The sequence below is a fragment of the Podarcis muralis genome, chromosome 1 (assembly GCF_964188315.1).
Source record: "Podarcis muralis chromosome 1, rPodMur119.hap1.1, whole genome shotgun sequence".
Taxonomy (NCBI): domain Eukaryota; kingdom Metazoa; phylum Chordata; class Lepidosauria; order Squamata; family Lacertidae; genus Podarcis; species Podarcis muralis.
Window position 1 is genome coordinate 52,802,776 of NC_135655.1, and position 13,483 is coordinate 52,816,258.

Consider the following 13,483-nt stretch of genomic DNA (forward strand, 5'->3'; position numbering starts at 1 on the left):
TTCTACAGGGAAATTTTTACAATCCTTTTGTCTAAATGTTTCACAGATCCAACATTCTGCTTTGTACTTATCACCTCACAAACCCAAATCCACAGATATTCACATCTGCTTCAGTTACTGCCAACACAAGAGGGGTTTGCCAGGAATGGGGAGAACAAAAATCAGTGCTACGCATAAATATATAACGCAATATGACTGCCAACTGAAAAAGGGTGAAAAAGGATTCAGCTACACTTTCTGACAAGTGACGGACAGCTCCCGAAACAGAAAGCAATAGGTTTCAAGTCTCGAGGGTATCGCTTTCAAATATGTCAGTGTTCTAAGGGTGGATCAGTTTTCCCTGCTGCAGGCATCCAGCTGAGAGGTGAAGTCCCAAGAAAAACATAGGAATCCAACAGCAAGCCTTTGAGGTGGCAAGAACCAAGAGAGGTTCAAAGACAAGGCTGGTCAGTGGGTAGCACCTCCAAGCACCACGGAGGTTAGAGGTTAGTAAAGCAGGAGCCACTGTCCAATAAAACTGTGTTTAGAGAACCCACTCGGCAGATAAATTGAGGCTCTGTTTACACCTTTCCCAGCTCTCTGAGCTATCTACTGATGCTTCCTACTGTGATTTGGTACTATGTCCCCTAGCCATCTCCCTTGGTCGACAGCTGCCCTGGCTCTAGACTGGGCAGGCTTACAACATGGCTGGAAACTTTTAATCAGTATCCAACATCATGAGTAAATAAATACAAAGGGCCTGCTGCCACAACAACATCGATCTTATTTGAGATTTCTCATTATTGCCATAGCAAGGGAATAGAAGATTTAATTCCTTTGAATGCAGAGGTTAAATATGAAGGAAATTCAGGACCAAATTTCTTTTTGCTTCAAATAGGGATCTGTTTTATTAAAGGGCTGCCCTTTATCCAAGACTACACAAGGGATGCCTCGTATCTCACAAGGTCCTCAGTGTCACAGTATTCCATAAAGTGTGTAACCAAGAAAAGCTCTCATGATAATTTTGTTCTGGTGACCAGTGTTTAATAAACAGAAGATGAAGAGTCTGCTCAGAAGTCAAGCACTAAGCCCCACTATGAGGGGTGGCTATGATCACTCAGGAGCAGATACTTTTCATACTCACGAGACACTATTACTGTTTCTCATTCCCAGGACTGATGCCTGGCCCCAAAATAGGTTTAGGTCTGAACCCTAGGACCCCTAGACTTCAAATAAGAAGGCCTCCAATTAACTGCAGAAGGGAGAAACCTAGAAGAAGGGGAGGCAAGGAGTTATTTCAGCCCGGCATTCGCTCCTTGAGCCACATGAAGTTTGATTAGTCTTCCAGTGCCTTATGCCACCTATTTACTCTGATGTCACAGGAATATATACATATTAGTGCAGGTTTACTGGTGACATGCTCACAGGTAGAGGATCAAGCACTGTAAATGCTTTGTTTAAAAAAACTGCATCCCCAAAATTCTAACACAAGATTGCTTCATTACATAAGAACCAAGAACACTATGCGAGAAATGAGGCAACTAGGGGGGAAACACTTATGGACAAATTTATAAATATACAAAATATTATTAGATGCTAAGGATTCTTATAACTTCTGGCAAGCAGCCACGTAATAGAAGATTCTTCCTCACCTTACTGCACAATCCTTCTTAAGATCCAGCATAACAGAAGCATATTCTTTACAAGATCAAAAAAAAGTGAGGTGATATAATGTAACACAAACTTACAAAAGTAATACTTTCAGCTTCCATATTTTGGTGAGTTATTTTTTAAACATGTTATGTTGTACACACACATACAATCTCTCTTAATAGGAAACGGAGAGCTTCTGCTTCATACATCTGATAAGATGGAAAAGTGTCCAGAGTTGACATTTATGAAGGTAGAAATCTAGAGAGGCACTCTGGGAGGATTAAAGTGGGGTTAGGCTCTCCAGTCACACAATCTAAAATAGTACAAATGGCAGATGGATAAAAGTTCTTTTCAATGTGATAATGATTCTAAAGAGCCTGAGAAAGAGGCTGTTTTCCCTCAAGGGGAAGACAGATGGCCGAAAGTCAAATATACTAATTGAATGCCTTTCAAATATCTAGCAGTTGCCCGTACGTTCTCCTTTAATAATCATTTAAAATCCGTGCATTCTCATTTTTTCATACACAACCAAACACAGACTACGCTTTGATTGGACATAAATAAATAATTTGTTGTACACTATATAAGCAGTCTAGTAGGAGGCTGTCCTAGGCAGATTTCTCTCCAGTTCCCATCTCCATATTCTTCACAATCCATTTGGTGCAGAAATTTTTCCCGGGTTAAAAAAGGAGAGGTTTCACACGCCTGCATATATTGCCTGGAGCCAGTAATAGCTCATATAGCTGTCAACGAACTGATAAGAGTCAAAATTACTCCACCGAGTCCCCTTTAAAGAAGAGCGAAAAGCAGCACATTAAACGAAAAAGGGGAAGGGTCACAGAAACCAGTCACTCAAGCTGTTTTAAAGTGGCATTAAAAACAAATAAATTATTTACTCCTGCAAATGTCTCATTTGACCTGGAGACTGAAGCCCACTTGGAGGTCAGAGTTGAGACATTTGGAACAAAAGCAAAACACGCTGCCACTGCGATGCTTCTTCTAAATAAAGAGGTCAAAGCAGCACTAATCCCTCCTCTTTGGCATAAAAGGGAGACGGGCAGTACAGAAAACTTCAGGCTTGCTACCCAATTAAGCAGAGGGTATCTTTGCTTGTTTTATAATAAATCTCTTTTAACTGGCTCACAGAAGGACAAAGGGGCTCCGGCAAAATTCACCAACAGTATCTCCCATACAAGCTCCATTACTATGAACAGAAATTGTATGAAGATCAGCTCCATTGAATTATTTTTAGAAGGCACGCATTAACCCAATCACTTTCCTCCCCTCGATACAGTAAAACCAACCTTCTGAAATATAACTACATTATAAGATAAATCTCTCTCTCATATCACATGTTATCAACAAGAACAAACACCAACTCTTCAAGTCTGGAGTTAAGTGTTTCTTCACCAGCCCAGAGTTTAGACTATGGTCCTCCACCTGGCCTCAGGCTATTCCCAGATTAAGTTTACATCAAAGGATGCAGAATTGGCTGCATCATCAAGCTCCTGCAGCCAATCAGAAGCCGCATCGGACGTTCAGGTTCCAAAGAACGTTCGCAAACTGGAACACTCACTTCCAGGTTTGCAGCGTTCGGGAGCCAAATGTTCAACTTGCAAGGCATTCGGGATCCAAGGTACGACTGTATTCTTAAAATGCCACGCGGGAAATCTGGTTGCTACCGCACTACCCAGCTGATGGGCAGGAAGCCATTCCTGAAGCAGAGCCTGGCTGCACGGCTACCCTGCCTCTGCCAGAGTGGTAAAGAGGTTCTTCTGTACTTCCTTGTGCCTTGGGTACCTGAGCTCCAAAAGGGGAAAGGTAAAAAGCCTCCCGGAAGGCAGGGGGAAGAGGAAAACAAGGAAATGAAGAAAAAAATCCGAAAGGGAAGCTCCGCTGAAAAAAAGGGTAACCCACTAAGCTAAGCGTTGAAAATCCAAAGCAAGGAAATTAAGTTGAAAAGGAAATAAAACTAGAAGCACTCCACGTGTTGAATTACTGAATTTCTTCAGCGCTAAAAGACCCTGTTTGCGCAACTGGGAAGCCAGGGCCAGTCTGGAAAGCGTGGGATGACTCCTCCCCCCAAAAGGATCTACATGTGACCCTGTCCACTCAGAGAACAGGAGCCATCGAGACAATAAAAATGAAGTACAGTGGTACCTTGGGTTACATACGCTTCGGGTTACATACGCTTCAGGTTACAGACTCCGCTAACTCAGAAATAGTACCTTGGGTTAAGAACTTTGCTTCAGGATGAGAACAGAAATCGTGCTATATTGGCGCGGCGGCAGCAGGAGGCCCCATTAGCTAAAGTGGTGCTTCAGGTTAAGAACAGTTTCAGGTTAAGAACGGACCTCCGGAACGAATTAAGTACTTAACCCGAGATACCACTGTAGTTGTTCCTGTATGCAGGCATGCACAGTTCTTTTCTACTGACTTCAATACCTTTTTCCAGTTTCTCTGCACTTTTGTGACTCTGTGACTTTTGTGACTTACAAGCAGATCAAAGACAGAGATCTACAGGAAGTGACAGGAGCCTATGACAAATGCAGAGCTTTCTTTGGATTTGCCACTCACAAGAGCATCTAGTTTTCCAGCTCCATGTGAATCTAATATGAGGGAGGGAGGGTTTGAGAAGAATGCTTACTAGGTGGCTTTTTTTAAGAAATCAGGCTGGCAACAGAGCTGCTTAGCAGACATGGGGTGGTCTCAGAAATCCATGTGTTCAGCCAGCTTGCTATCAGTTTCATAAGTTCAATTGGCTCATGTCTCTTCCAAGTGGCAAGTCTGCTGGGGTTAGATAAAGCCAGAAGAAACCTCTGGTTTCTGTAAAGCTAAAAGGAGGGGCTGGGGTGGGGGGTAATGGGGACATTCACATACTCCAAGCACACATGGACACCATATTTCCATTCTTTCAAGGCATAACTGCATGGGATTAAGCATGAACACAAATCAGTTTGCAGGATTAGCAGTCAAAGATGTGTCAGAAATTCAGGTGGGCTTGGGGCCTTGTACGGCAAACTGTTTAGCCAACTTGATTATAAAAAGTCTAGATTGCTGGACTTGCCCAAGGTCTCATTGCAAGCAAGTCAGCAGAGAGAAAAGGGGACAAGAAAGCCTAAGCCACACAATCCTTAACCATAAAATACCACAGCTCCTCAACTCTGGTTTATATATTAAATGTTTTCCTGGCAAAGTAAGTTTATATTAAATAAATTTTGCCTCCACAATATCCAAGTACTTTTCCTGGGGGCTAAAGTAAAACATGGACACATATTGCACACTCATCTTAAGAGATGATTTAATTCAAAGAGTATGGAATACATTTCCACCTCAGCAGCAGAGACTCACCCCCCCCCCAAAAGGGGGGGAGTTTCAGGCCTTTCTGTGCTGCAAATGTATGCCATTTCTTGTCTAAAAGATTCTTGTTAACGATTAAATCATAGCAGTTGCAGAACAATTTTAATCACAACAACCTAGAATGCTAAAAACAATGCTTTCAATCAAAATTTGGATGCCCAGGAATCAGAATATCAATTTCAGTTTTAGAGCAAATAATATACTTTGACAGGTAAGCAGCAAAAATAGGGATAAAGCTGGCCACCAAGAAACCATCCAATGGTGACTTTCACAATGTCAATAATCTGTGATCTGAGAAATAGAAAATGCAGAAGAACTACTCATAAAAGATGGAGAGAGATAAGCTATTTGACAGAGTTTAGGAAATTAAAATTTCAAGAGCAGAAAGTTTACAGATGGGTAACACATCATAATTATAAGTCCACAAATGGGCTCCTGCAAAAGCAACCAAGTTTAATTATTGATATTACATCCTAAAAATAATATGTGGAAGTTGAGAGGGCCTGGAGTTGCCTACATGATCCATGATAAACCCAGACTCCACTATGTATTCCACACTGTAAAAGAACATACAACAGAGAGTAAGCATCTAATCATCCAGCTTCCCCATGTGCAGCTGAAGCACAAAAAACTAAATATCTCCTTAGAAATATTTGTTATTAAAACTTGAAGATAAATGAAATTGGTCAAGGAAGGGTTTAAAAGTATTGCATCGATTTCAAACCCAACAACCATGATTAAATTTAGCAGAGACTCAAAAGCTAGAGTCTGCAAATGAAGAATCTAGAATCTTTTCTCAACGCTAGGCCAGGCGAGGATGCCGAACAACGTAGCATCATTTAGAACCAACATCTGAGTAGCGATGACCTTCAAATTCACATCAGATAGTACAGAAGGTGGTAGGCAGGTAAGAGTTTGTTCTAACAGAAACCTCATTCTAACAAAAATCATTTTAAGACTTTTAATGAGGGAGTTTGCCCCTGGTGCAGCCAGCACCCTTCTGCCTATATGTAGTACAAGATTCTCTTACAGCTTTTGCCACACAGTTGAAAGCCACATAATTCCCCGCCCCACCCCCCGCTCTGGCTGTAGTGCTCAGAGCATTGGGATAGTAGTCCAAAGACTCACAGTCCCAAACAGGCATGAGAACTAGGAAAATGGAAACAGCCTTGTCTTGCTCTTACAAAAGATCTGTACTGTAAAGGGCTTTGGTCACTCACCCCACCACCATCACGTTTGCAAGGGAGAAGGTCTAGAGCTATGTGCACCCTTCTTCACATCTAAATGTCGCTTGATATTGTGAAGGACTTCCTCTAGAAGCCAGCCTCACAGTGCCCATTCTTACAGGGCGAGAAGCTGCAACTATCTCACATCCCACTCCCAGACAGCTGTGTGAGGTATGCATGTAGCTTACACCATGTGGGCGTCTTCTCTCGCATCCTTGTGCAGCAATTGTATCACAGCCCTGCACACAAATTACTGTCACAACGGGACAACTGTGATGTGTAAGCAAATGTATTTTTATGTATCACTCCCCAAGCTACATCTGGCTTTTAAAAGCACTATATAATAATCTTAGAAGAAGTGAAGTAGGGGGTGGGTACAAACCAATATTACAGAAGATCAAATCACAAAATGGGACAGCATGATGGTAAGAGAATGGCCCTCAAAGTGTAGAAAACACATCCCTGCACCCCCACCCCCTTCCCTTTCTCTTCCCTGGCCAACACAGACCACTGTGCATCTATGATATTGGCTCCTACCTGCCACAAGCTGATGCAGTAGCTTTCAAACACCCTCAAACTTGGAATTCCCTTAGCAGTTTTAAATCAGCAAGACCTTTTTTCTTTTCTTTTTCTTTTTGTTTAATCATGGGTGCTTGCAGAGTATCACAGAAGTACGTCTCTTTTAAGAAGAAAAACATTAAATGGAAGGGCAGAGATTGAAAAGCTACAGAAAAAAAGAACCTGCTGGCAAGTCCCAGCACTCTCTTCTCACATCCGCCCCACCCCACTCCCTTCACATTAGAGAGAAAACAAGTATGTTTTTAACCTTTGTGTCAAGGGCCATCTTTAACCCATCACTTTATTGTGAAATAGCTCCATGGCAAAAAAAGAAAGGGGGAAAAGAGAAAAAGTGAACAGCTGCTAAGCAGGTGGTGGGCTTCTTCACACAAACTAAGAATGTGCATCCCTGGACTGTTTTGCTAGTCAGTATCTATGGTAGAGACCAGTTTCTGAATGGGCATTTTCTACAAATGTCACACAACCAGGTGTCTGTCACTGGAGAGATTCTATAGGAGCTGAAACATAAAAATCTACTAATCAATAAGGCTGCCAAGCAAAATGTGGGCATTCAGTGCATGATATGCAGAACTAACAGCAGAGTTCAGGAAAAGCCATTGAAAGGTGTGCTCAGGAATATATTCTGCTGCCTTAAAAAAAAATTCCGTACACAAATATTAACCTTAGGGCTAGAAAAAAGAAACCTCACACATTCTGATCAAGAGACACCTACGACTCTAATACTGCTTCCTTCAAATTTGTATTTGAAATGCATTTGGGGTCAGAACTGATCTTGAAGACATAAAAAAACCTCTACTCTCACATTCCATACATATTCCCTTACAATAAAGGAATCGGCTGTTTTGTGATGTTGCAATGTTTCTCCCCACCCACTGCACTTAATGTTTTTAAAGTTTTCATTAAGTTACACTCAAATCAGAGTGAAATTATAGGCCCTAGGTACTGGCAATCTACAAAAAATATAGTGAAAACTTTTTTACCACCACAACAGGGGCTTCATTTTGACAGAGCAATTAAGCTAAGGTGGCATTAATCATTCAGGGTTTTATTTTACTCATACCTTCACTTAAATGTGTAAGCTGAAGTTATTAGCAGTCCAGACACTCCACAGAAATTAACACTGGAAGGAGCTACAGAACCCATGTAACTTCTCTATATACTTCTAAAGCAGGGCTGCATTCCCTGGAAGGTAATCTGTCAGAGTCTGCATGCCAGCAATGGGCAGGGCCAGAGCCAAAACCAGTGGTGTCTGCCTCATTGCAGGACTGCACAGCTCTGTGTCATCCCATCTATCTCCCTCGCTCTGTGCTATTCCAACTCTCTTTCCTGTTCTCTGTGTGCTCCCCCCTCCCATTCATTTTGCTCCTCCATTAATACAGGTAAGAACCAATCGCTTGTAGTGAGTTTACCCTTTGAGGTCAAAAAGGAATTATTTTTAAATGAAGTAGATTTAGCCTAAACCTCCTAACAAAAAAGCAGTTTGAAACTAAATTACATATGGGAGGTGTGGTGCCTCATTGCTTGGAGGGTCCACAAGACAGCCAGACAGATCTATGTCAATGGTTCTAAAGTCTGGCGCAGCCTAAGTTGGAGTTGGGGGAGGGGGTTGATGAGAGGAGCTATTGGAGCTCTTCCAACTCTACAATTCTGCAATTCCAGAACACTGACAGATGTGGCTCTAATTTCATCCCTACATCTTTGCCAGATGTTGCATCCTACGTAGACGAAAAGGAAAGAAGGGTTACGGTACCTATAAACACAGTTACAAATGTACAGAGATGTATTTGCAGCTCTTTGTATTACTGCTGTAGATTTTAGATGGTAATTGACGGCATCTACCACGAGCACAGGACTGAAGTTACGACGTTTGCTCACGCATTTACAGAAAGAGTCAATAATGCTAATCTGAATAGCTAGGGTTATCAGGTCACATCTATGAACTTTCTTACAGCAAAGCCACATTATTCATGACCCCCAGTAGCAAATCAAAAGGCAGTGTTTTCCATCCTAACCGAACTGGCTACTTGAGTCTCTATGCCCACTTAGAATGCCTAGTGAGAAGCTAAGAAAATCAGTATGAATCAAGGGAACAGAGACCTCTTCTGGCCATTTGTCATATTGGTAAAGTGGCTGAGCACAAGAAAACTCTCTGTAGAAACACACACACCCCAAAAGCCCCAAGTAATCCAATTACGTCATACATAATCCAAGTGCATATTGGAGTTTCCAGGACTGCCTCATATCAAGTGACTTGGATAGGAAGATTCCTAGTATTTCACAAATATGCTTTTCATATTAATTATGAAAGTTTTCTGATATGCTTAATTTCATGTATCTCAATACTATCTCTGTGCTCCTGAGAATATTCCCCAGGCACACTTTTTATCAGAGGCTCACAGCAGAGTGGATCAAGAGACTGACTCCTCATTAAAAAATAAAAAAAATAAAAGCCATGTCCAGTCTTCATAATTGTGAAGAAAGTGTTGGGAATTTAACTGATGTGTACTCAGAAAACAGAATATGCATATTTTCAGACTGGTATTTTTTGAAGTGTCAATTCTCAGTCATATTTTATACTGATAGCCTTTCGTTCATAATCTAGACAACTCTGTCCTAGAGCAAGGTTTCCTCATCTTACTTCTAAAGTTCAGTGTAGATTATCTATTTTAATCAAAACTGAAGTAGCTTGTTATATGAACATGTGTGCAAATACCTATAATATACTTAAGAGTGTTGTGTGTCTCATTTAGTCAGTAATCTGGACTATACAATTGGAAAATCACTAACTCATCGCTGCTTCCATTCTGTAATGTACAGCATTGATAGATGTCTACTACCTCCTTAAATGTATATAAGGTTTGTGTTATACTAGGTATTTGAGTAATTATATTGGGTGGAAAGCAAACCGGAGGTTTATGAATAGATTTGCCTATAATCTGCACACAAGAAAATTAATAGAGCAAAACTAAAATTCCGCCCTAAAGAAAGCAACTTTCCATGATCTATCTACATCATGCAACTTATCAATGTTATACAAAGTAGGCAATCTGCATATATTTGCTTATTTTCCATAATTTATTCTGCTTCCTCTAGTCAAACCAGGGAAAAGATGCATAAAAAGTACTGAATCGCCACTCCTTGATCTCTGGGAACGATGAAATTTCACCAGGCATTGCCCAGATGTTCATGTCCTTAAGGAAAAACATTTTTTGAAAACAAAATCTCAAAGCTAGAGGTCTCAGGATAATTTAATTTGTACTTGCATGGAATCACAGTGTATATGCAGGTCACAGTTTAATAAAATGTGTTTCTGTTGCAGAGAAATGTTGTGTTGTATTTAATAGGAAATGTTGTAGCACAGGAATTCCCAACTGCAGTCCACAGACCACTACTAACCCACTAACTTCATTCAGGTGGTCCTTTTAAATGTGTTTGTGGGGTGGGGAGGAGTTGTTCTTTTTTCGTTATGTATTTTTATCTTGTGAACCACCCTGAGAGCTACAGATGAAGGGTGGAATGCAAACTTAATAAATAAAACTATATATATATATATTTGCTAGATTTTGCAAATATGGCATGCTAACACCAAGTTCCTCATACATTAATTTAGTTCAATGTGTTAGTCACAAGAGGGTACCATTTTCTTCCATTTTGTATGTTAAGCAACACATTTGGTGGCCCCAATGAATTTAAGTTATCATTTAGAGCCCTAGAGGTAAATAAAATGTAATGAACAAAGCTTCAAATCCAAACCAGTTTGTCAAATAACTTTGAAATCCTCCTCATCCTAAAGTTACTTGGGAGCGAATCATTCAGCAGGTCAAATCAGCCACGTAGGTGGCAAGATATGGGTGGCAATTTAATTTTAACAGATATGCAGTGTTGATCCAGAACAATACATAAAATTACATCTGAGTAACTTCATTGTATGTACTTTGCACAATTCAGCAACATGCAATATTCAGCACCTTTAATTAAACGGAAAAATATGGGAACATGCAAATCATTATTACATTTGCCTCAACCTCCACAACAGCCGGGCAGGTAAATTCAGGTTTGGCTCCCAGGAAAATATTCATGGCCTATACTCAAATGGCCTATACTCTACCTGACTCTGCATCTCCTCAATCTGTCGTTGAGGTATGCTTTGCAGAATGTTGTACATCTCAGATATCTTTTCTTCCGGTATCACCACAGAAGCTCTAAATGCGGAAAAGGGAAAAGGGAAACAGTGAGAATTGCAGGTAGTTAATTAGCCAAAACTGGATTCCTCTCACACAGAGTCAAACAGATAAGCCCATGGAGGAGTATTTGAAAATAAATCTAAAGGAACTACCCCTCCCTTCAACACACACCATATAAATGTAATACGATATGGATGCCCTGGATAAACATTAATGGGGTTCAGTCTATAAGTATAGCTTTAAAAAATGTTTTAGAACTGTAGAGTTGGAAGAGACCACGAAGATCATCTGGTCCAATTCCATGCAATGCAGGGATCTGAGATTAAGAGTCTCATGCTCTACCAACTGAGTGTTCAGTGTTGATTTTGTAAACCCATTCCAGATCCGAACAAGTTGCAACAATGGAGCACACATGACCATAGTGAAACTACCTCTTCCAGTCCAGAACTTCGGAGAAAGGCAGAATATAGGAATCAGCTATGACAACAGGAATGCAGCCAGCCTGAAGTACATCGCTCAGCACAGCTTGTCCCAAGCGGGCTCCCCGCAGAACCACACAGAATGTAGCTTCCTGGTAGCAAATGGAAACAAAAATAGACATGATAAGATATAAGACGCTTCCTTACCCCTTGAAGGGGTAGCTAACATGGCATCTTCCAGATGTTATTGGATTACAGCTCTCACCAGCATGCCCAGGGATGAAGCGGACTGCAGTCCAGCACCATCTGAAGACATCACACTGGCTTTTCTGCTCAGGTGGCATGGGAGAGGGGGAGGAAAATCCATTTTTAATTCTGCTATCTCCCCTGTTAATTTATTTGTCATGTCAATACCCATTATTACCATACCATATAACAAATACATGAATTCTTTGCTGCCTTGTAGGCTGGATTTGAAACTCACACCAAAAAAATGATAGCAAGAAGCGGGTTCCAATGTACTGTGAGCAGGAGTCCACTCATGCAGTTTTAAGAAAGAAAGGAAATTTGGGCTTTTTAATGCAGCAACAGCTGCTCCTGTTGGTGCAAAACACAGGTACTATAAGAGAGCAGGAAGCAGGCTCAGCACCAAAAACCTTGAGTGCTGCAAATTCTAGGCCACCATTTCAAAGTTTGCTCTGAGTTTCAATTGTTGATAACATGTGAAACACATTTTCTAATTTCAGCAGAATTCTTAGGAAACATAACTACACCACAAGGATCCCAGTGCTATAAGCAAGCCAATAAGATAAAAAGTGATAAATCTTTCTTTTTTAAAAAATGTAATCTTTATGGGTGCGTGTGAAATAAAATTATTTCCAAATAAAAATGCTGTGATTGTGTGTATTCTGTAGCAGTCAAATTTATATCCAATTCTCAAGAATACTTTTCATATAGCAGCTTATAAAATCGTGCATTTAAAAACCCGTAAGATATAAAACCACTTCAAGTATCTACTTCACAGTATTACGGTTATGACCCTCCCCCCAGTCCAAATGTTTTTACACCGTTAAGTACGTGTCTGAAAACAGTGCTGTTTTGTGTGGAAAATGTGCCCCCACACAATATATTCATTGGAGGATAGGGCTCTCAATGGCTACTAACTATGATGGCTATGCTCTGTCTCCTTGGTCAGAGGCAGTCATAATTCTGAATCAGATGTTGGAAACTGTGGGTGGAGACAGTGCTCTTGTGCTCAGGTTCTGCCTATGGATTTCCCACAAGAATCTGGGTGGCCACTGCGAGAACAGGATGCTGGACTAGATGGGCCACTGGCCTGATCCAGCAGGCTCTTCTCATGTTGTTATAATGCCAGATTATTTCATCATATATTAATATACTATTATCATATATTTACAAGGAACAAAAAAGTCAAATATCACTTGTTAAGAAACCCCTGTAGTTTTGCTAGGAGTAAGGGAATAAAAATGGGTTTAAGAGGGAAAAGTAATACTATGATGTGGATGAATACACTCCTCTTACCCAACTAGCCTTTTTTTCCTGTCTAGACAAAACCTACTATAAATACATATCCTCACATTATCACCGTTATCAGCCAGACATTCCAAATGGAGATGCAGGGTTCTGTGAGGGAAAGCTATTTTAACTATCTCTGCATGACAGCTCTCCTCAAAGTTTTATTTGTTAAACTCGCAAAAACTCACAACTGCAATTCTAGGATGATTCTGTCTGCCTTTAAAGAAAGGGAAGAGAAACTGTTTGATCTTCAGACAGAACATCTGAATTTAGGGAAGCCCTTCCTTCCACTCCTCAACACAGAACTGTAAGCATCTTTCTTTTGCAACTAATTAAACATCTGCATAATGGTGCATTTTTTAATCTCTGAACTTACATACAGAATGAGATAGTTTGCTATAGTTAGGAGCAAAACCTCCCTTGCCATATTTCTACACCAAAGCACCTTTATGCTGTATATGTTGCAGCCATTAAAGAGACATGCAGGCCAGATGTTATCTTCCTTGCCTAACGAAATATGACTTTGGAGCTGTAGATATAACAGAAC

The 13,483-nt window shown here is 40.6% G+C and overlaps 1 protein-coding gene across 4 annotated transcripts in view; it reads right to left on the reverse strand.

Moving 5' to 3' along the window:
- The window catches only part of EXT2 (exostosin glycosyltransferase 2), a 79,875-nt gene that overhangs the window by 48,217 nt on the left and 18,175 nt on the right, over window positions 1–13,483 (reverse strand). For all 4 annotated transcript variants that reach the window (XM_028727604.2, XM_028727613.2, XM_028727622.2 and 1 more), the window contains 2 exons: window positions 11,413–11,552; window positions 10,906–10,999 (listed from right to left, as the gene is read on the reverse strand). In XM_028727604.2, coding sequence (XP_028583437.1) covers window positions 10,906–10,999; window positions 11,413–11,552 — 234 coding nt within the window. The remainder of the gene's footprint in view (window positions 1–10,905; window positions 11,000–11,412; window positions 11,553–13,483) is intronic.